At 46.5% G+C, this 21,983-nt stretch overlaps 3 protein-coding genes and 2 non-coding genes across 8 annotated transcripts in view; 1 reads left to right on the forward strand and 4 right to left on the reverse strand.

Moving 5' to 3' along the window:
- Nucleotides 1–1,653: 1,653 nt before the first annotated feature.
- LOC114794050 (ferritin, middle subunit) lies at nt 1,654–2,877 on the reverse strand. The gene is made up of 4 exons (XM_028986331.1): nt 2,615–2,877; nt 2,362–2,508; nt 2,091–2,216; nt 1,654–2,012 (listed from the first exon to the last, which is right to left on the reverse strand). Exons 1-4 carry the CDS (start codon nt 2,717–2,719, stop codon nt 1,857–1,859), a joined length of 534 nt encoding a protein of 177 aa, XP_028842164.1. The 5' UTR covers nt 2,720–2,877; the 3' UTR covers nt 1,654–1,856.
- A 1,392-nt stretch (nt 2,878–4,269) lies between these two features.
- Nucleotides 4,270–15,188, reverse strand: aldh16a1 (aldehyde dehydrogenase 16 family, member A1). The gene is made up of 18 exons (XM_028986295.1): nt 15,117–15,188; nt 14,898–14,989; nt 14,196–14,295; nt 13,919–14,045; nt 13,454–13,611; nt 11,947–12,024; nt 11,641–11,828; nt 10,420–10,578; nt 10,146–10,304; nt 9,403–9,559; nt 8,520–8,595; nt 8,319–8,424; nt 8,071–8,204; nt 7,333–7,500; nt 7,058–7,259; nt 6,766–6,951; nt 5,275–5,400; nt 4,270–4,851 (listed from the first exon to the last, which is right to left on the reverse strand). Exons 2-18 carry the CDS (start codon nt 14,982–14,984, stop codon nt 4,690–4,692), a joined length of 2,373 nt encoding a protein of 790 aa, XP_028842128.1. The 5' UTR covers nt 14,985–14,989; nt 15,117–15,188; the 3' UTR covers nt 4,270–4,689.
- On the reverse strand, nt 5,552–5,624 carry trnat-ugu (transfer RNA threonine (anticodon UGU)). Its single transcript has one exon. It is a non-coding gene; the product is annotated as a tRNA-Thr (tRNA).
- Nucleotides 5,909–5,981, forward strand: trnat-ugu (transfer RNA threonine (anticodon UGU)). The gene has a single exon. It is a non-coding gene; the product is annotated as a tRNA-Thr (tRNA).
- Nucleotides 15,189–19,080: 3,892 nt separating the features above from the next.
- kcnc3a (potassium voltage-gated channel, Shaw-related subfamily, member 3a) overlaps nt 19,081–21,983 on the reverse strand; it is a 44,845-nt gene continuing 41,942 nt past the window's right edge. For 3 of the 4 annotated variants that reach the window (XR_003750291.1, XR_003750293.1, XR_003750292.1), the window contains 2 exons: nt 20,623–21,978; nt 19,081–19,933 (listed from right to left, as the gene is read on the reverse strand). Coding sequence is in view for 1 of the 4 variants with exons in the window: in XM_028986299.1 (XP_028842132.1) it covers nt 19,920–19,933 (14 nt within the window). In the remaining 3 variants the exon portion in view is untranslated. The remainder of the gene's footprint in view (nt 19,934–20,622; nt 21,979–21,983) is intronic. The other variant, XM_028986299.1, reaches the window with a different exon arrangement.

Genomic DNA, 21,983 nt, shown 5'->3' on the forward strand with positions numbered 1-21,983 from the left:
TCTGTCCAATATCATTTATATTCATTTCAAGATGGACCCCAAAGTTTACTAATTAATAAAGTTTTTAATAAAATTTTTCCATTTTTACTTTTAAAATAGCGGAGAAATTATTAGCGGACCTCATGAATCATTGGATATACTTTAGTCACCGTTTCAATTGGAATGTGCTTCCGAGTTAATGTGAAGATCTTCTGAGCATCCTTGATGATCCTTCACAAGTAGGAACTTTGCATTGTCACGGCAGAAAGTGGACAACAGAAGATAAGAGCAGCAAAAAGAAATAGAATAAAAACTAAACCAACAGTACAGTATAAAAGTACACAAAAATATGAATGAGTGTATAAATGTGCATATGTGCACATGTAAACGTAGATAAATAAAAAACCTGTATGTATGTACACATGTATATGTGAACAGAATAGATATAAACACATATTGCACATCAAAGACAGTCAACTTTATTGTCATCTCACCATATACAAGTACGCAGAGAGACAAGATTGCTAACCTTCAGGGATTCACAAAGTGCAAACGTGAAAGTGAAGCGATTGTCATTGTGATACACAGCACAGCACACGGAGACACAACGAAATGTGTCCTCTGGTTTTAACCGTCACCCTTGGTGAGCAGTGGGCAGCCATGACAGGCGCCCGGGGAGCAGCGTGTGGCCTTGCTCCTCAGTGGATCAGGACGAACCGGCAACCTTCTCATGGGGCAGTGGCGGCCTGGCAGTTAACGAAGGTTGCCGGTTCGAATCCCGATCCGCCAAGGTGCAACTGAGGTGCCACTGAGCAAAGCACCGTCCCCACACACTGCTCCCCGGGCGCCTGTCATGGCTGCCCACTGCTCACTCAGGGCGATGGGTTAAATGCAGAGGACAAATTTCACTGTGTGCACCGTGTGCTGTGCTGCTGTGTATCACGTGTGACAATGTGATACACCTTTAAACATTACGGGGCCGCTTCAAAATAGACATGGAATAACACAAAACACGACAGTGAATGATATACAAAGACAGTGTATGATATACTATGATAATAATGGTGGTAGTAGTGATATGACATATGATAACACAGAAGCACAGTGTGAGGTGGTGAGAGATTATAGATTAAAGTGCAGGTTGCAATACTGAACTAATAATAATCACATCATAAAACACCTGGATGTGTGTGTTTGTTAGCTGCAAGGACTGTTTCCCTTCCCACATGGCGCACGTAGGAACCTGCCACTGAAGGAGTCTGCTCCATGGGGTGACGTCACCAGTCATAAAAAGTTCTCAGGTGGAAACCACGCACTACAGCCAGCTTCTCCGGTTTCCTCTGCACCATAGCATGTACATACATACAGATTATTCGTTTCCTATCACGCTACAGTTCGGTTTAAAAATATATATTTGTTTGTGTCCAACATGAATCAGTGATCTTCAGATCCTGAGACTTAAACCAGTTAATTTTTCCCAATGTGACATGCTTTCCCTTTTGCTTTGGTTTTTAAAAAAAAAAAAAAAAAAAAAAAAAAAAAAAAAAAAGAATATTGTTCTATTTGGCTACGTCTCAGGAAAGTACTGAATATTTTAGTACATTAGCAGTGCTTGTATTTTTATTATTTTACAATGTGCAACACATACTTGCTGAAAAGAGACACAGAAGCAGATTATCCAGCTGAAAAGGTTTATTAAATCAGATCTTAAGCAGGTACGAGTCAGAACACCCCTTTAGCAGCAGATCAATAAGTGTGTTACAGAACAAAGAGGCAGCAATAGCAGCAGCAACCACTCTAATCAACAGCTTTATCCTCAGCCAGGCCGGCAGGAAGTGAAGGTTTCAGCAGGAGGTTCTGACAATCTGGTGCTGGAATTAGCTTTTGCTCCCCAGGGTGTGCTTGTCGAACAGATACTCGGCCATCTTGTTGTTGCCGGCATCCATCTTGGTGAGGTTGGTGATGTAGTCGCCCAGCTTCTTGATGGACTCCACCTGCTCGGTCAGGTAGTGGCTCTCCAGGAAGTCGCAGAGCTGGTGAGGAGAACAATTTAAACCTTAAAGCGCTTACTCAAAGCAGGGTCTAGTCCAAACCCTGTTCCGGTGACTTACATGGGGGTCGACTTTGTCTGAAGCGATCTTGTGCAGGTCCAGCAAGGCCTGGTTGACGTTCTTCTCCAGCTGCAAAGCACAGGTCATGGCCTCCAGGCCACAGCCCCACTCATCACGGTCAGGCTTCTGCATTAGACAAATTTAAAAAAAAAAAAAAAAAAAAAAAAAAAGTAAGCCAGAGACCAAAGTCTAATCGATCACACCTCTAAAAACAAACAAACGGAGGAGAGTTGCAGTGACTCCAACCCGCCACCAGAGGCGCCACACCCACCTTTATATCCTGCAGGAAGATGCGGCCTCCTCTTTTGTTCTGGAAGGCCAGCAGCTTGTCGGCGTGCTCCTTCTCCTCCTCGCTGCACTCCTTGAAGAAGTGGGAGAACCCGGGAAGGGCCACGTCGTCCCGGTTGAAGAAATAAGCCTGGAAACGAACGGAGAATGGAGTTACCGCCGTGCGCCAATTCGACACTTCACCGCGGAGCTCGTTTCTGTAATTGACGGTGAAGGCGGAGTAAAACAACTCTTACCATGGAGGTGTAGGTGTAGGACGCGAACAGCTCCATGTTGATCATGCGGTTTATGGCGGCCTCGCAGTCGCGGTGGTAGTTCTGACGGATCTGAGAAGTCTCCATTTCGGCGGGTTTTTAAGTTTTCTTATCAAAGCGCAGCTTAGAAAAAAAAAGATTAACGTGTCGGAGTCGGGCGGAAGGAAGAGGCGTTCCGTTCAAGCACTGTTGAAGCAAGAACCTCCTCGAAGCGTCTTCTCCTGACTGTAAAATGGCAGCCGCGCTGCCGCCGTTTTTAAAGGCGCAAAGTGACGCGCGTCACATGACACCGGAGACGCTGCGTCATGCCGGAAATGGGCGGGGCGAGCGGCCTTCTCAGCCAACGGGAGCGTCAGAGCGCTGCACAACAATGACGAGGCCAAAAAAAAAATACTGACTAAGACTAATACTTTATCGCTAGTTAAAATATGTGACTTTTTTATTCTTCTACGACGCGACAGACTGGCCGACCTAAATATTTCCTAAAATATAAATGTTCTCGCAAGCATTTTGACGGAAGGCGCTGCACTCTTCTGACTCAGCATTTCAGCTTCCTTGTTTTCTAAGACGTCATAGAAATATTACATGTGAATAAATATGAAAAAAACAGATTGCTTGCACAGTTTTATGTTTACCCGGACTTGAGACAGTTTCTCTGTTCAGATAAAAAACTCTCTTTATAATAATAATAGTGGCGCAGTTATACGGGGTACTACACCGAAGGAGAATTAAAAAGTACACCAATGGCCGAGTTCAACTGCGATCTAACATTCACAGCAGCGGCAGATTTCGCTGCTCGCTGGGACAGCGGAGCGGCGGTTTATTCAGTCCGTGTAAAGGTTTCTTTGGAAAGAAGCTGAATGTGACCTCTGTAGGAAAGTGCCGCGTCACGGTTACTCGGCATGTTTCGCTGATCACGGGTGCAGCGACGGGCCTGCATGTTCAGACCAGTATGGTTTGGGAAGAATGAAGTGCAAAAAGAGGAAGAAGTGTCCTGCTTCAGTAAAATAAAATAAAAAACACGGATCAAAAAAAGATTAGAGGAATAAAGACCACTTGTTTTTATCAGAAATGCCTGACTGTTACATAAACTCAGACGAAAGTTCAGAGTAAAAAGCCTTAATTATTATCCAGATCATCACTGTGGCATCTTTAATGTTGAGCGACTTGGAATGTGAATTTATACTCTACGATTCTGTATGCCGAATGTAGATTACAGCTAGATAACAGATCTTGAATTCATAATGTAAGTAATCGGGGTTATCTGGAACAGAGTTATGGACTTATGATGTACAGTAAATTGTTTTGCCTTGATTACCGTGATGCAAACCATCGGATGGACAAACAGGACGTTATATATTGTATCTAGAAAGACAGAAAAGGTTTATTAAACATGATTGAAAAATCTGATCAAAGAATACAAAATCAAATCCAGCCTTCATCTTGTGTCCTTGGCCACAACAGAGTGAAGCGCTTCCTCTTTTATTCTGCTGACATGACGGGTATTAAATTTCACATTCAGATTGGTCACACATATGGAACACTGACAAACACAGAATTTCTTGCCGATTTCTGGATTTTAAAAAGGTCAAAATGAATACAATAAAGGTCAATTCAACAATCTGTGATTAAGCATCTTTAGCCTTTATAATACGTTTATTTGTGATAGTCTGGAGGTAGAAAAGGGTGAGTGGGAACAGAACATTGCAGAACAGTTTCTGAATGCTGCTGGACAGGCTGGTTTGATGACTTGTTTGCTGAGAGAAGAAGAAGATATACTGGCATCAGAAGCCAGTTTTTAATTTCCATTTCTATTTAGATTTAAAAGTGTTTCCTGGTTGAAGCAGAAGCAGGAGCCCAGCTGCCCTGAAGCACCACATTTCTTGGAATGAAAGGAATAAAAACTATTTTTCTTTTATACTTTTAGTGTGAGCTTCGAATACTTCAAATATATTGAGAACAAAAAAAATCTTGGCTAAGTGCACCGTGTAATCAATCAATCTCCTTCCCAGGATACAACACAGGATTAATGTAAAATTTCCCCTTGATCCCCTAAGCTAAGCAGTGGGGATCCACAGGCTTTTCCACACCACAGCCTGTCTCCACATCTCCTCCAGCAGGGAGGCATCGGGGCGAGTCCAGCGCTCCCCGTTCTCCTGTTCCTCAGGGTGAAGCCACAGGCGCCTCAGCGGGCTGGAGCTCTGCAGGAACTGGCAACCCTGAGAGACCGGAAGACAGAAGCCAGGGAGCTTTATGACAGCATAGTCCTGTGCTCCTTTTCCATCTGAACTGTTTATTATAATAAAAATGACAGAAACGTTAACAACTCTGGTTGTCTGAAACAGCCCCCCAGACCTTTTACCATCAAAAGACAAGTTCACATTTAAGGCCATATGAATTAAACATGAAGTCCATAGACATTCTTCAGATACTCTCAATCCAAGACATTCATTTGACTCCAAACTGTCTGAAGCCTCCACATTTACAGAACATTGCATTTCGGTTTCATTCACGCTGTACTGCATTATATGTCTTATAATTAACATTTGCATCAGATCCTCTCAAGATGATGGTTCACAGAGACCTTGACCTCTGACCACCAGAGTGACCTCTAGGTGTTCTTAAGAGCTGGTTTGACTCACCTCCTTACTGCCCCAGTACCATATGGCCTGGATGACGCTGTGATTGGCCAGCGCCTTGGTAAGCTGGTCTCTGGCGCCGGTTATGATACTGACCACGCCTCCTGGAAGATCAGCAGCCAGGAGGACCTGAAGGAGGTACAAGGCATTGAATATTTACTGGTTTGTGACTATGAGACTGTCAGCAGCGGAAGGTCCTGTGACAAAGATTCTGACGTTAAGAACGAGGGAGAGCAAAAATTGTAAAAAAAAAAAAAAAAAAAAAAAAATGTAAAACTTTAGGCCCCAACGAGGATTGAACTCGTGACCCCTGGTTTACAAGACCAGTGCTCTAACCACTGAGCTATGGAGCCTCGCCTGGCCTTTCCACCGACTTTCATTTGTTTAAAAGACACAGACGGCGAAGGACAGACGGCGTCCTCGGTTAACAAAAACACGCAGCAGCAAAGTCATCGCTGCCGCCTACTTCCTGCTGGATGGTGAAGGAACAGGACGTCCTGCTCAGGAGAAGAGGAGGTCAGGGGTTAAACGTTGATCCTTGTGGGGTGTGGACGCTATTCATGCCCGTGGGCGTTCCATGTTTGCTGTAACACTGTGGGTGTGAAATACCGCATTCACACCCCGGATAAACAGGTGAGGCTCCATAGCTCAGTGGTTAGAGCACTGGTCTTGTAAACCAGGGGTCACGAGTTCAATTCTCGTTGGGGCCTTTCAAAAACACTTTTCTTTCTTTTAAAAGTTGTCTTTTAAAAAAACAACTCAACATACAGAAGCAGACGCTTCGTTCATAATATAACCTACGAAACGATTTCAGTTCTGAGATCATGGCAATTTACTAATCCACTTACTGTTTTACAGAGTACTTTCGAAGCACCAACGCAGAAAACATTCCCATATTCATGATCATTCAGTTAAAAGATTTGATATAAATTAGGGAAAAAGATTTTAATTTAAAACAATAGACAAATTAATTTAATTGTGAAGTGATTGTCACATGTGAAACACAGCAGCACAGCACACGGTGCACACAGTGAAATTTGTCCTCTGCATTTAACCATCACCCTGAGTGAGCAGTGGGCGGCCATGACAGGCGCCCGGGGAGTAGTGTGTGGGGACGGTGCTTTGCTCAGTGGCACCTCAGTGGCACCTTGGCGGATCGGGATTCGAACCGGCAACCTTCTGATTACAGGGCTGCTTCCTTAACCGCTAGTAAGCATTAATAATGTTAAGTGAAGCGATTGTTATTGTGAAACACTGCAGCACAGCACATGGTGACACAGTAAAAAGTGTCCTCTGTATTTAACCATCACCCTTGCTGAGCAGTGGGCAGCCATGACAGGCTACCACAGACTCGTGATGAAATGATAATCACCACACTTCGAATGATAATCGCATCTTAGAACAAGTGAACATGCCCAAATCAATCAACCAATCATATAGCCTGTACCCCCGACACACCCAATTATGACACCTTAACACACTTAAAGCACCAACCTGAATAAACTCAAGAGCAGGAAGTGGGTTCTTCTCACTGGGCATCATGATTGCAGCGTTACCCATGGCAACGGCTGCCCCCAGCAGCGAAACCAAGGACAGGAGTGGCTTTGAGTCTGGAAGGACGACGCCCACGACTCCTATTGGCTCAGCAGTGGAGTAGGAGGAGCCGGACTGTGGTAGAGACTGTGGTAGTGGACGTTTTTTTAGATTTTTTTTTAATCAAAAAGACAACAACACACCATAGTTGGCATTATTATTATTTTCTTATTTGAAAGATGGCATCTCTTACTTGCACTCCACCCCTCTCCTTGTCACAGCGGGCGGCCCATTCACAGAGCCGTGACACGCTGAGCTCCACCTCCTGCTCAGCCTCCTCCAGAGAGACCCCAGTCTGGGTTTGGACCGAGGCAGCAAGTTCCCGGCTCTTTTTCTCAAGGCTACCAGCCAGGGAGTAGAGGGACTGAACCCGAGCAGAAGGGCTCCTCGCCCAGCTGCAGGCGGAATGGAAAAGATAAATCAGACGAAACAAGAGGAGCTCAGGCGGGGGTGTGGTCACAAGCTCACCTCGGCTGCACCTTAATGGCCGCCTCCACGGCGTTGCGAACGTCTTTAGGCCCTCCGTCAGGGCAGTGAGCCAGCAGGGCGCCCCCCGCTGACCGCACGGCCTTACTGCAGCCTGACTCCGCCTTGCTCTGGCGGCCTCCCACAAGATGCTGGTAAACCCGGGCGGGGCTGATGAAGAGAATAAACATTTCACACTACCCACCCTGCAGCCTGGCAGACATGCACTAGTACTGCAGCTACACAATATTAATAGGTTATGGATAATGTATGTAACGTCTCTAGGTACTAGAACATGGTTCCACTGATGTTCCAACACCATGGAAAAATTACAACAAAAACATTACATTTACAGTTCCATTTTACTGCATTTAAAAAAACGCTACAAATCATGGTAGTATCTTAGCGGGTAACACACTCGCCTTTGAACCAGAAGACCCAGGTTCAACTCCCACTTACTTACTACCACAGCAAGACACTTAACCCTGAGTGTCTCCAGGGGGGACTGCCCCTGTCCTTACTGATTGTAAGGCACTCCGGATTTTACATGTAAAATCATGAACATTCACGAACATGTAAAATGTGTGTGTGTGTGTGTGTGTGTGTGTGTGTGTGTGTGTGTGTATATATATATATATATAAAAAATTCAATGCTTCAAAATATGCTTTTTCAATTAAAGGTAATACAATGGACTCAAATCGATGTTATATTAATAGAGTTAAAAACAGACACACACAAACCTGGACGAGTCAGATCCACCAGGGACAAAGGCCACCATTGGAGAAGGTGCACCAAATGTGGCGTAGTCCACCTGACTGGGCCTGAAGCAGCGCAGGGGAGGGGAGGCTGAGGGGCGCAGGAACTGGTAGAGACCCTGAGTGGAGATGCCACCCACACGCGAATGGGTCACAACTGAACAGGAAAGGAGGGAAGGAAGAAGAGAGAGGGGAAAAAAAAAAAAAAAAAAAAAAACCTCTCGACCTCTTACCTCTCGACCTCCGTCTGTGCAGTTGCCCACCTCCTTCAGTCCGGACAGAGAGAGGGATGGGTCCATGACGGCCAGCGAGTTCAGCCACACTGTGCCAGCGCAAAGGCTGCAGCCGGGAAAATAAATAAATAAAATAATGTTAAATGGAGTTCACCAATTCACACCCAACACAACAATATGATAGAATCCAGAAACCTGCACCTTTTAACGGACTCCAGAGACAACGTCAGGTCTTCTGTCCAGACGGAAGCAGCTTGGACAAAAGGACTGTGGTTCGCTAGAACACGAGCGCAGGTTAAGAGGTGTGAACCTTCACTGGTCTCGCGATTCATTATGATTATCAATGCATCAAATCAATTTTTTTCTACATTTCTACATGCTTTCAAATTAGTCAGTGAGAACCAGGCGTTTTTCTGCCGAAATCCCGGCAAGCGTGAAACAGCGCAAGCGAACGGCAGCAAAACGTCAACTGAACGCAGCTACACAGCACGGCAAAAACACGCGTGGCATTCAGAGCGTGTTCGTTTCGGACGTCTGTGTGGACGAGGCCGAAGTACACAGACAAGAGACGAGATTGCAAAGCTTCGGGGTTCAAAAAGACACACAACACAAAACATTACAAAGGACATGGTGCACAGAGTTTTACCAATAATATAGTGTTTTACCCATAATACCGTGCAGGTCGAGACAAACCAGACAAACCAGGTGGACAAGTAGCAGCAATATGATAATATATGAGTGTATGGGTATATTTAGTAGATATTTTGTATACAGTAAATAATCGAATAATAATAGTAATATGGAATGATGTGATAGTATGATTATGATAATAATACAGCTCCTACCCAGAGTGGCACTGTACTCCAGCCAGGCCGCCACATTCACTACCGGCATGACATTTTAACTAGACATTTTTTTTATACACCCCCCCAGAAAACATATTTATACCACCCGTCCACTTCTGCGTCACGATGCATTGATTTTGAGAATCGTTTCAACATCCCTAGCCTGTACATGAACACTTGACAGTAGGGAATCCTGTTAACCGCATGAGAACCGCGGGAGGCCGGTCGCCTGTATTTACCCAGAGTAATCCCCTCCCCGGAGCCCCGGAAGGACATCAAGGGCAGGATGGGCCCAGGAGCAGGTGACACCACTGCCTGACAGGACGGGGCCACCCCGCTCAGCACGGTTGGTGGGTACAGAGCACCGCTGGGTGCTGGAGGACAGGGCTGGATGAGCTGAATCACACAAGAATCCACATCAGTGTGGCAGAGACACTTCCTTTGGTGAATGATTACCACATAACTAGATTTTCAATTAAAAAACAAAAAACACGAACTTTCTTCTGTAAAGATATCATGACCGTTTTGACAAAAACAGGCACGTAATGTAGACAGTAGAGCAACATCGCTACTACTGGGGCGCCTACTGTGATCTACTAATCAATATACAGAAGTGTCCACTGGTCCATAAAGGACCTCCAGCTTGGAATAGAATGGAATAGTCTGACCAAGGGGGCATTTCCCCTCCCTACAAGCGAGTTTGATTGCCTGAAGAACCTCCCTTTTTATGTTCTTACAAACATTTTATACCAGTTCATAGTGGGCTTTTCTGGTAGTTACATCTCAACTCAGAGCTTGATTGTCAAGGTGGTGGTAGCCTAGTGGGTAACACCAATGAATCAGAAGACCCGGGTTCAAACCCCACAAAAGAGTAAGACACTTAACCCTGATTGTCTCCAGGGGGGACTGCCCCTGTAACTACTGAGTGTAAGTCACTCTGGATAAGGCTGTCTGATAAATTCCATAAATAAAAAAAACTCACTGTTGCCCCCTGTCGGTGGGCCTCCTGTACTGCCTCGTCCACCAGGGCTCTGTCTGCTTCACAGAGCAGCGGGACTGCCTTCATCCCGGCCATGCGCACCTTCAGCCGAGCAATGGCACCGTCCAACACCGACTCCTGGACGTACAGCACCCACTGGTACTGGAAGGACAGGGTCGAGGAGAAGGAGTGGTTATACAACAGCACCCGCATGTGGACGTATGTGGAACGGCAGCTGCCCATGTATGCTCGTCACACCACAGATTTGGACATTTACCTCCCTGTTTTTTTTAAATGCCGCCTCCATCACGCTGTCCAGGGCACTGTCGATGTCCGCAGACTCGAAGATGATGACGGGGCACACAGAGCCAGGCGAGGTAGAGAGAGCGACAGGCACACACCAGCCGGCTGTCTGCCTGCAGAGCGCCTCACCATCCTGAGAGACAGAAAGACCCCTAAACTCTTGGGTCAAATTCCACAATGCATGGCAATCATATACCAAGTCCCCCCCAGGATTCTGGTGATGTTAGTAATCAAAATTACAGATTGTGTGGCGTGTTCTGAAAACCTGGGATAAGTTTTAAAGGTAGAAAACTATGTTGTTGGTGTAGGTGTTTGACCCGAAAGGGTTTTTGACCGCTTACGCCAACGCTCACGCAACGCCTAAAGGAGGACTGTTTGCTGTGCTGCCTACTGAACTAACTGGTGATATCTGCTAAGTGCTTTATAGGAATAAATGGACATTTTGTATTTAACATCAAGATTTGTTTAATTGCGCAGCTTATATGGGAACCAGACACCATCAAGCACGTCAGCCAGGCCACAGTAGTTCGGTAATAGACCAAACTCCTTCAATAATTACGTTTGGTCACCCTAAATGGGACTTGTCTCTCTTCTTCGTGCTGGACATTATTGATTAAAATAAAGGTGACAGCAATGTTGCTGTGCAGGGAAAATAGTCACCAGCAGATGTCGTACAACAGTTGTGACTTTTTACATGAAGGATTTTTTTTCGGTATTTTTATTTATTTTTTTTTTAATTATGCAAAAGTGATTGAAAATTTGTGGCCTTGCAAATTACGCGGAAAATTGCTGATTTTACAGGTTCTGACATGATCGCAAACAAGCAAAAAACAAGAGGGACTAATCTCACACACTAAAGCCAGAAATATACTTGCTGTGAGCTACATATGCGTATCTGTATCCATACACAGTTGCGTTGTTAATGTTTGTGCGTTCGTACTGTACGTAGTAATCTGTAGCATATGCTCCTTGCCACCAGGCGGCAGTGTTGAGACCACAAACCAAATAAACCAATGAATTAAAATAAGTCATCTGTTGAGTGCAGATCTTGCAAACATTGGCCATATAAAAGTACGCAGGTGTTGCATCCGTATCAGTCACGTGCACAAAAAACGTGCAAAGAGCGCAGGATACGGACCGCTGCTGCACATATGCAGTTAACAGCAAGTGCGTTTCTGCCTTAAGACAGAGGTACCTGCTTGTTGCCGCAGTAGGTGAGGAAACTGATTCCGGTGCTGGCAACGACTTTGCCAGCCAGGGAGACATCGCTTCCTGACAGCACGTTCAGAGCCCCAGCAGGAAGTCCCGCCTCCGCGCACAGCTCGGCCAGTAGGAGGGAAGGAGGGGCCATCTGAGGACCAGAGACCAGCACAACACTGTTACCTGGGGGGCAAAAGGAAGAGAGAACGTCCGTTTTCACATGTACGCATCAACACACATAAAAGGTGTGTGTGTGTGTGTGTGTGTGTGTGTGTGTGTGAGATGATGTGTAGACACTCACCCATAGCCAACGCAGGTAAGACCTTCAGCCACATGCAGTAAACAGAAGCATCATCAGACACCACGACTGCCACCACACCTACAGAGAGGAACATGCAGTGTTAACATTCAGACTTAAAATCAACTTTCCACGACCAAAAAGCAGAACTTCCCATATAAAGAAATGTCCAGTTTAATGTGAGAGTGCTGAGCAGAAAAGGGCATTTTACGGGGTTATAGAATAAAAAACAGTTTTTTGTGTCATTGTTGTTGAATGTAGGTTGCTTGGTACATTGAATGGAACAAACCGAAACCTCAACTTTACTTTGCAGACGCTTTTATCCAAAGCGACTTACAGGAGGAAGACACCAGCAATTCTCATTCGATTTCTATAGATTTTGAGTTTACAAACTAAGAGCCCTGATAAGGCCTAACTTGTCAGAAAAGAGCATGATCGGAGATTGTTAAGTGCTAGACGAAGAAAAAATATATATATTATATATTTATATTATTTTGCGCAGTGTGTGTGTGTAAGTGTTAGATTTGTCTGAAATACTTTTTGAACAAGTGGGTTTTCAACTGCTTCTTAAAGGTGGTGGTAGTCTCAGCTAGTCGAATGGAGAAAGGCAAGTTGTTCCACCAGCCAGGGACAACGAAGGAGAACAGTTGATTGGAATCGGAGACCCCGTGAAGAAGGAATTTTCAGTCTCATTTCATTTGCAGATCTGAGAGGGCAGTGCAGGAGTGTATCTGGCTAGTAGTGTGTTGGTGTAAGAGGGAGAACGTCCATTTACAGCCCTGTAGGCAGCATCAAGGATTTGAACTCGATGTGAGCAGCTACCGGGAGCCGGTGGAGAGAGGTGTGAAGAGGCGGGACATGGGTGTATTTTGGCTGATTGAAGATGAGACGGGCTGCCACATTTTGGATCATCTGGAGTGGTTTTATGGTGACTGAATGCATGTGGAAATCCTCCACATGCATCTTTTATTTCATCACTTTGGGTGAGCTGGTCCTTAAATTCTTCATTTTGAAGTGAAATATCTGGCTCAACTGTCCTTAAACTCGCTAACTTACCAAACATGCCAGGCAAGTGTAAGGACATTTGTCGACACAGACAAGATTTTTCGCTCTAGAACGTTGCACATTTTTAGAGCGGGAGACGTTTAGAGCAAAACTAAAACGCTGGGTTTCGGCTACTGCACTACATGTTGATAATTTCCAGGAAATGCCTTTCACTGAAACCCTGGACATTATACCGATCGGTCATGTAGGCGTGGTGTGTATGTGTGCAGGGGACATGTTGGAAAGGTCGAGCTCCATCACGTTTCTCTGGAGGTCACGTGGCCCTTATCTAATCGCCGTCAGTGTGCTTTAGACCAGAGAGCTCTGCATGTACACTGACGCTCAGTAGTAATAACGGTGCAACAGAACAGCATACGATTTGGGGTAACAGTGAGATGGGGGGGGTTGTTATATGGTTGTTTATGGGTTATAAGATTTAAACGTCATACAGGTTCTACGCACACACCTCTGGGAGACCAGTCGGGAATGCTGAGGTCTCTGAGCTGGGCCCAGCCTGCGTGGTACTGCACCAGTCGGACCAGCGCCGCAGGGGAACTGGGGGGCTGGAACAGGTCACACACCTCACTCACACACTGGGAATGTTTCTGCACCGCAGCAGCCAGCCTGGTGACAACACACACACACACACACACACACACACACACACAGCCCATCAGTTCAGTTCATTTATAATTACAAAGAGCCTTCAGTCCACGCTAATCGCATTTAGACGAGGAGATCGAATGAAAGAAGCTGTTTGTGGTAAAGAAAACAAAAAAAACCCCACAAACTGCTGACCATCCTGTGAGCTGAATTTCCTTCTTTGCAGTCAGAAAGATTCCAGATGCTAGACCTTAATGTTCAGGAGGATCATTTTAAGAAACGGACTCATCATGGTAGGGAAGCTCAGCGGCGTAATTCTGGTCCACACCTCCGTAAAACCTGGGCTCTCCGGTGGCAGCTCAGCGCAGCCCAGGCTTTGAATCCCCCGGCTGAGGAGGAGACGCAGGCCGATACGTCCTCGTCCACGGCACAGAGAGCGCTGCACACGCTCTCACCTGCAGGACAGAAGGAGGGAGCGGGACGAGTCAAAGCGTCTCGCGGGACGAGTCAAAGCGTCTCGCGGGACGAGTCAAAGCGTCTCGCGGGACGGTGGAGAGCGAGCGAGAGCGAGCGAGCGAGAGAGAGAGAGAGAGACCGAGACCCACCTGAAGAGTCAAGAGCGCTGGCGGTCTGCCGGTCAGAGGGACAAACCGACGACCCGTCGATGAACAGTCCGAGGGACCCGGAGTGGCTCTGCAGCCAGGCCTAAGAGAGAAGGTCGTGTCTGCATTGAGCAGGAGTCTCCTTTCACACATGGGGGTAAAAAGGGTGCTCTGACACTTACTACATTTACGGCATTTACCAGACGCCCTTATCCAGAGCAACTTACAATCAGTAGTTACAGGGACAGTCCCCCCCCAAAGCAAATTTAGGGTTAAGTGTCTTGCTTGGGGACACAATGGTAGTAAGCGGGATCTGACCCTACACCCTACTGCACCCTAAATCCACCCTGGAAGCTACATGCATGTTGGACAGCACATTAAACGAACAACGTTTCTCCCGAACCAACACGTAACATTTAAACAACGTTACATACTGAGGTAAAGTGAAATCGAGAAACCGGGCGACATAAATTCTGACAAAGTATGCGGACCCATTTTTGGGCTAAATAAGAATTAAACGTTAACGCTTGCGTTTTTCCAGCCTCGATTCTCTATGAACCGACTGGCCAGCGTGATTTAGAACGGCGCCGTGCAATGTTTAACCAGCCAGGGGGAGGAAGGTCTGTGCACTTCAGCCTCCCCACTACTTCCACATGCTCGGTCTGGACCCACACGGCGGCCTTGTGAAGTCCACTCGATTCATACCTGGGCGGCCGGGCGGCCCGAGCTGGTGGGTCCGGACTCCATCGAGTCGAAAATGTCCCGCACCTTCCTCGTGCGGCTGTCGGCCATGCCACCTGCAGCACACCAATCAGAGTTCTGTCATCACCTTCAGACGTCTTATTCATGCACGCAATCACAACTACGACGGGTCCAAGTAATGCAGGACAGCGAGAAGCATCGGAAGAGACAGAACAAGCCCACCTGGAAACGTTGCAACTGGCCCCTCCGGTCCACAGGCGTGTTCTGACGGGTCTCCTCCGCCCGTGGAGATGCAAGAACAGTATTCTTCAGTCCGGGCAAGACTGGTAACTTCACGTCACCGAAATAAGAAGAGCACACTGGGCTGAAACAGAGCCTGATCACCGCGAAAGCAGCTCTAAACAAATCCTCACAGAAAAACACTCTAATGTTTCTTAATATTATCTAAGGGCGTTTCAATTTCATCAGCGTGTAACGCGTAAAACTGTAAAATGCTATGTATTTCTCAATAAGATTAAGGTGTATTTTCTCTTGAGATTGCGGGTGTATATTCTTATCCAATCGGTGAGTCGTACGAGACCACGTGATCCAGTCCGCAGGAAGCGATTGGCCGGTTGTAGCAGCACGGCCATTGTCGTGGAAGAGTCGTACGTCTCGTATGATGACTGCTTTGTTTCCGCCGGACACCGATTGCGGGGTAGTAGCGGCGTAACTATTAGCATTAGCATTGTAGTCTTTTCAGGGACAGAAAAAGTTTAACTTAAGTGAAATTGTTAAATTAAATGGTTACTTTCATGGTCCCTTTGCATATCCATTAAAAAGTAATTTACTACAGCATCAGCAGTCTGCTCATATAATCTACAAAAGTGCAAAAATAGTCAATAGTTATATATGTAAGTTTCCCCCTTGTCTTTTTTGTCTTATTTTTAATATTTAATTAGAGTTTCTTCAGTAAGAGTTTCTTCGGGGTATCCCCACCTCTGCACTCTGTTCATTCGGTGGTGAAATATTTGGGGAGCTTGTGCTTGAGCCACAAGCTCCCACACAGAACACACAGACTGGTTTTATTTTTTAAAAAATGAAATAATTTATCAAGATTTTTTTGGAGTTCTACTATGGGGTTTATCAGTTAAAATGAAAGTGAAGTGATTGTCACTTGTGATTCACAGCAGCACAGTGAAATTTGTCCTCTGCATTTAACCCACAACCCTGAGTGAGCAGTGGGCACCATGACAGGCGCCCGGGGAGCAGTGTGTGGGGACGGTGCTTTGCTCAGTGGCACCTTGGCGGATCGGGATTCGAACCGGCAACCTTCTGATTACGGGGCCGCTTCCTTAACCACTAGGCCACCACTGCCCTATCTGACCTAGACACTGACCACCAGCTGGAGAGACATGAATTCTTCATTCATAACGCTGATAAATGAGTGTTTTTACAGATGCCGAATTCTCATGAGTTGCACGAATAAAAGGAGAAATCACAGAATTCACACGGCCTGAATTTGCACACAACTGCATCTCAACACAATGGCAACCACTTGGAGAGGGATCGTTCAAAGGAATGATTTTGTTATTCAGAACTGATCTGTTCACTTTCGATAAATTGTTCTACAAAACAGATGCACTACAGCATTAAACAGCTTAAATAAAAAAAGCTCATGAATGTAAAATGTTATATATTATAGTTAGAAGAAAAGCTGGGTTTTTATTCAGAAAAAAAGCACACAAGACACATGATAAAAATTTTGGCGTAAGCTTTTATTATTTTTATATTTTGTTAAATTTGATATGTTTTGCTGTTTTTCATCTAGTTATTTTGTGTTTTAGTCATTTTATTGATTATTTTTCCTATGTGTCATGGAGAAAAGTTGATCAGGTAAGTCAGCATTCACGTTCAAACTTTCATATTTTAGTAATAGAACTGTTTTTAAGTCTCTTCTTTCCACAAACTTTGTTAAATTTATTATTCTTTTCTTTACATTTTTCAAAAATATAAAAGGTAAATGTAATAAACATTCCACTGAAATATATTTTATACAGTTTTTCCCATACATTTTTTTTTCTCTTTTTTTTTTGTTATGACATTTAAAATCATCATCAGTCATCAAAGCATAGACCCCATCCGTCAGCGTTTTTAATAACCGTCTCTTTGCATCGCCCCGCCCCGCCCTCTCTTCCCCCCTCCCGGTGCGGGAGTGTGGGGGTAACAGTCGAAGCGCAGCGGCGGTGGGACAGGAGACCGGATGAAAGGGGAGGTAAATAGAAGCATACGTGTGAAAGCTGATCTGAAGGACTTCTTTTGACTCCTGACCCCCGGTGCCTGGACACGGCAGGCGGAAGACTCTGCGGGGTCGCTGCTTTGGCCGACGCGAGGAAGAGGGGGCGGGGAGCCGGATGAAAGAGAGGGTTATTTCATTCAGACCATTCACAGAGCATCTTTCCCCCCCACACATGCATTTGAATCCAGGAGAACACAAGAACACGGGATGCTGAAGTGGTTCTTGCTGAGAAGACAGTGGAGGAGTGGAAGGGAGGAGGCCGATGACGGGAGGCGTGAAAGAGGGGGGAAGTGAGAAGTTCCAGCTGATTCTGGCTAAAATAGTTTTGCTCCTCCGTGATATGTTCTGTATTTTGGTTTCAAGTAAATAGTGGAGCTGTCAGTCACCTCGCATGGACAGAGCATCGCTTTATTTCTCACGCGCTCACACACACTCGATCAGGCAATGCGCCACTCTGTTATTGCACAAACACTCACACACACACACACGTTGCATCACCTTGTTAGACTTTTTTGTCACTCTCGTACACACACACACACTGGCAGGCAGGCAGGCAGGCAGGCGTGCTGTAAGCTGCATGGATGGCCTATGGCTGCCGCAGACTCCTACACTACTGGCTTTTTCGGAGGAGATGTAGAATCGTTATTGCTGATGATCTAACCCCGCGTTCCGTCTGTCGTGCTCCCTCCCTCCCTCCAGCACATCCCTCCGTTACACCCCCCCCACCAACAAAGCCCTTTCTGGTTCTCCCACAATGCCGCGGAACACCAACACCACGCGGTCTGTGTTTGCTACAGGATCGGACCGCGAGGGGGGCGGGCGTGTCTGCTGCACCCACCCCAACCCCACCCCCCAGCACCCCCTCTTCACACACAGACAGCTTCACACTACAGCTGGACGCTTGCATAGGCGGAGGCGAGTCTCCCGGCTCGACATGTTCAGTGGCAACGTGACGTGAGGGACGGGAAGCGTTCGGGTACTGATCCATTTAAAGGGTCATAATGCCACATTGCAATTATAATTATTAAAAATAAATGTATTCATATGAGTAAAAATATAAAAAAAAATGTCAAACAAAATCAGAATAGTTTGGACATAAGACGCAATTTTATACCCCTAATTGACAAATTGCACCTATTAAAGTGAATTGAAAGTGATTAAGTGTTAGGAAGACGAGAGAAATCCTTCATCGGATCCTGGGTTGCTTTGGTGTTTGGGAATAAAAGGGGAAAGGGAAGACTGTAGAAGCCCCACGGGACGTCCTGATTGGCTGCGCTGCTCGAGCTGAGGGCCACGGGGCAGCTTGGGCGCTGCTTCGCTGGGGCCGGGGAGGGACCTAGCTACAGTTACTGGGCTTACTGGTGCAGGGTAGTTTTAGGGACGCAGGGGCACCTACTCAAGACTTAGTGCGTTAGTAACCCCGCCCCCCCCAGAGAAGCAGTGACCTTTGACCTCCAGATATAAACAGAGAAACATGATGCTGAAGTAATGTTAATGCACCGATGGTGAGAGTCTGACAGCGGGAAAGCAGGCGGAGGAGGAGGAGGAAGAGGAGGAAGATACAGGCCAGTGAGTGAAAGCACAGCAAACCAGAAGCAGTAGAAACAGCTGCAGGAGGAATATGGTTCAGTTTTTCACATCTGGTACATTTAGTGGGGTTACCTCATATGAAATAAAAAAAATGTTGTTGTTTTTTTTAATATCATCTTGCAGTCTTATATATATACTTTTTTATTCTTTTCAAGTATTTAAAAAAAAAAAAAAAAAAATATAGACCCTCTTTTATATAATCGATTTGTAATTTAGTTGCATATAACATAAATCTGTTCTCGTTGGTTCTTCTTCCGTAAAGGATTCCCGGCGCCTCTTCGGCCAGGACCAGGGCTTGCAGAATTTTGACTCATGCAGTTTAGTCATGCTGGTAAACAAAGTAAGAAAATGCATTTTTTTTTTTTGTTCTTTTCTGAATTGTTCGTTAAAGTTCACCATTTCATCCCCCTGTTCTTCTATTGGCAACATGCTCTTTTTCCCCTTTGGACTGAATACTTTTCATTTGTTTCCCCACAGAAAGGAGAGAGGTTTGATTTGATCCGTCCTTCCGTCCGCTATTGCACAGGAAGGCTTCCAGAGCCGCAGTGTTCGTGTTCTCTACATTTTAATCGTAATTTTTTCCCTGTTTTGTTTTTTTTTTTCATGCCATGCAGTTCTCTAAGGACAAAGAGAAACAACGAGGTGCAGACCGGTGAGAACACAAAAGTGAGGGAGGAGGGGGGAAAAATCAGGAGGAGAGAGGGGCCGCAAGTCTCGTTTTCTGTCGCTTCGCTCGTCCGGCTCACGGGGACGTCAACTTGTAATCCGGTCCGGCCCAGGTACCTGTCCTTAATTCTCGCCGGGGCGGGCGGGGATGGGTGGGCGTGGCCTGGGTCTGTCTGGTGGGCGTGGCTGGGATGCAGGGGTCTTGTCCGGGCCCCGTCATGCGGCCACGTCCCGAGGGCGATGGGGAGGGCGAGGTGGGCCATCATGCGCGCGTCTCCACCCTCTGCTACACTAAGCATCCTGGGAGATCCAGTGGTCGCTGCTGGCCGGATTTCAGTCCCCTCCCGTCCCCCTCTCTCCCACTCTGTTCGTGTGATTGTGTGTGTGTCGTCGTCTTCGTGGAAGCTCCGTGTCACGTTTTTTTTTCTTTTTCGTTTGTTTGTTTGTTGTTGTTTTGTTTTTTTTTCGTCTTCAGAGAGAAACAGAGAAATTTAGAAACTTAACACTGAAAAGGAAGAAGAGGGAAGAGAGAAAAGAGAGAAGAGAAGGAGATCAGTGGCCGGCACCCGGGACCAGACGCGTCCCTCTCAGCTGAGGAGGAACCAGGTGGGAACTCAGGTTCATGTGCAGCGGAAGCAGAAGCTGAGCGGCCGCACGGGCATCTGGGCATTCTGGAGAGGAGACGTGCCTCAGATGCCTGCGCGCTCGGAGAAAAAAAAACCATACAAGTTTCACGGGATGGGAACGGAAACGGAGGCACGGATGGGAAACGGCGCATGCAAAAATACCGTTTCGGCCCAAATATAACGTGAGCTTCAGACAAAACGGAACACCAGCATATGGCACCAAATACGATGTTTTGTGACAAGGGTTCTAATTTGTTCTTAATTATCTTATATTCAGGCCAATACGTTAAACAGAATCACGTCAAGTAGCACGTAGAAGCTGTAGTTGTACAAAATTACACACAAACTCAAACAAGCTCTGTCGCTTTAGGGTCAAACGTTCTGCTGGTCATTGCAAGATGTGACCGTGACCCTCAGCAGAACGTCCAATGAGCAAAGAAAGAGTGGAAACAAGCTCAACACAAAGCCACACTTAACAACACAGAACACAGTGAGAAGCACATACACACACACACACACACACACACGCCATACACACACACAGGGAACGTGAAACACTCATTCTTACGCGGTCAGCTCCCATCCTCCTCCTCCCACTTTGATTCTGTTCTTTCTTCCCCAAACTGTCCTCCATTGCCTGGTTTCGTCCGTCCTCTGATGACTGTCCTCCTCCTCCTCCTCCTCCTCCTCCTCCTCTTTTCATGCACAGTTCTCACACGTTCACCCAAAACATTAAACATTCAGTCCATCTTTTCTCCCTCGCACCTCCAGCTCCTCGCGTGTCGTCTGCAGTCCGGTTAGGGCACAGTTAGACTGAAATCATTTACTGCCCTCAATCATTCATCAATTCAGCAGAGTTTTAGTTGTTTTTTTGTTTTTTTTTTGGGATGGGGTAGGGGGGGTGTAAAGAAAATATGAGAACAACATAAAGGGGGAACGGGGAGGTGGGCAAAATGGAGCAGAAGAAAGAAAATGAAGACATGGCAGAGAAGCAGTGAGGAGTTGAGATTCCTTCCAGATATCGCGAGATATCCTTCCTCCAACGTACGTTGGAGTTTTTATATACCTGAGTGCTGCTGGAGAGAGAGAGAGAGACGGACGGGAGGGACGCTTCTGTACTCGGGGCGGGGCGGGGTGGGGTGGGTGCAGGAGACTGCTACAGCAGGTTGGGGGTGACGTCTGACGTTCTCCGAACCCATCGACACCATCGGCTACTTCAGTGCTCCCTGAGCGTAAAACTCGCCCTGCACTTAGGACGTCCCATCGGACTGGAGAGCTCCAGACACGCCTAATCTGACACGGGCCCTCCGGAAGATGCTCGTATAAAAAGGACCAGGTACAAGATGCACACGTATGCTATAAAAAGCATGCCCATGACATACACGTTCGCATGCACTGCATAAGTAAGGATCGGAATTAGAAACCTGCTACACAAAGTTCAGTACTGGGTTCCACGCCTGCGCTAAAACCAGGGTGGAGCACCACCTCGGGTCCGCACAAGTACCACCTACTGAAATGACACAGGAAGCGTTATCTTCTGCGCCATTAAAGTGACATTTTTTCGTTTGTTTTCAAGTTCCTTCCATGGCGAGGGGAGATGAAGGCGGGACCGGGTAGATGAGAGCGCCGTCCGGCGAGCTGTCAGTCGGTGGCAGTGGGCGGAGACTGCGAGTGACACTGTGGTTTGCTCGGAAGAATGGGAAGATGGAGAGGGGAGGCCAATGTCGGAGATGAAGGTGGCGCCACAGCGGGTCCGAGGGCGGGGTTGTTTGTGAATGGGAGGGCGCAGTTTCTGCAGGGTGGGATGTGAACGGAGGGTGGGTGGTTTGTCGGGGCAGGGTGGCAGGTATATTTCAGAGTCAATTCACAGTTACTGCTTCTTTTTGCATATATCTGATAAGCACAGGGCTTTCAGTATAGTTCTCTGTG

The sequence above is a fragment of the Denticeps clupeoides genome, chromosome 7, assembly GCF_900700375.1.
Source record: "Denticeps clupeoides chromosome 7, fDenClu1.1, whole genome shotgun sequence".
Classification (NCBI taxonomy): Eukaryota; Metazoa; Chordata; class Actinopteri; order Clupeiformes; family Denticipitidae; genus Denticeps; species Denticeps clupeoides.

Bases quoted from the DNA above. Each gene is read 5' to 3' on its own strand.
- LOC114794050 (XM_028986331.1), bottom strand. From the start codon at position 2,719: ATGGAGACTTCTCAGATCCGTCAGAACTACCACCGCGACTGCGAGGCC. The intron at 2,217-2,361 runs GTGGGTGTGGCG...TGTCTAATGCAG, and splicing joins TCTTCCTGCAGGATATAAAG to AAGCCTGACCGTGATGAGTG. The intron at 2,013-2,090 runs GTAAGTCACCGG...TCTCCTCACCAG, and splicing joins CAGACAAAGTCGACCCCCAT to CTCTGCGACTTCCTGGAGAG.
- aldh16a1 (XM_028986295.1), bottom strand. From the start codon at position 14,984: ATGGCCGACAGCCGCACGAGGAAGGTGCGGGACATTTTCGACTCGATG. The intron at 8,205-8,318 runs GTAAGAGGTCGA...ATCTCCACTCAG, and splicing joins GCACAGACGGAGGTCGAGAG to GGTCTCTACCAGTTCCTGCG. The intron at 4,852-5,274 runs GTGAGTCAAACC...CCGGTCTCTCAG, and splicing joins GGTACTGGGGCAGTAAGGAG to GGTTGCCAGTTCCTGCAGAG.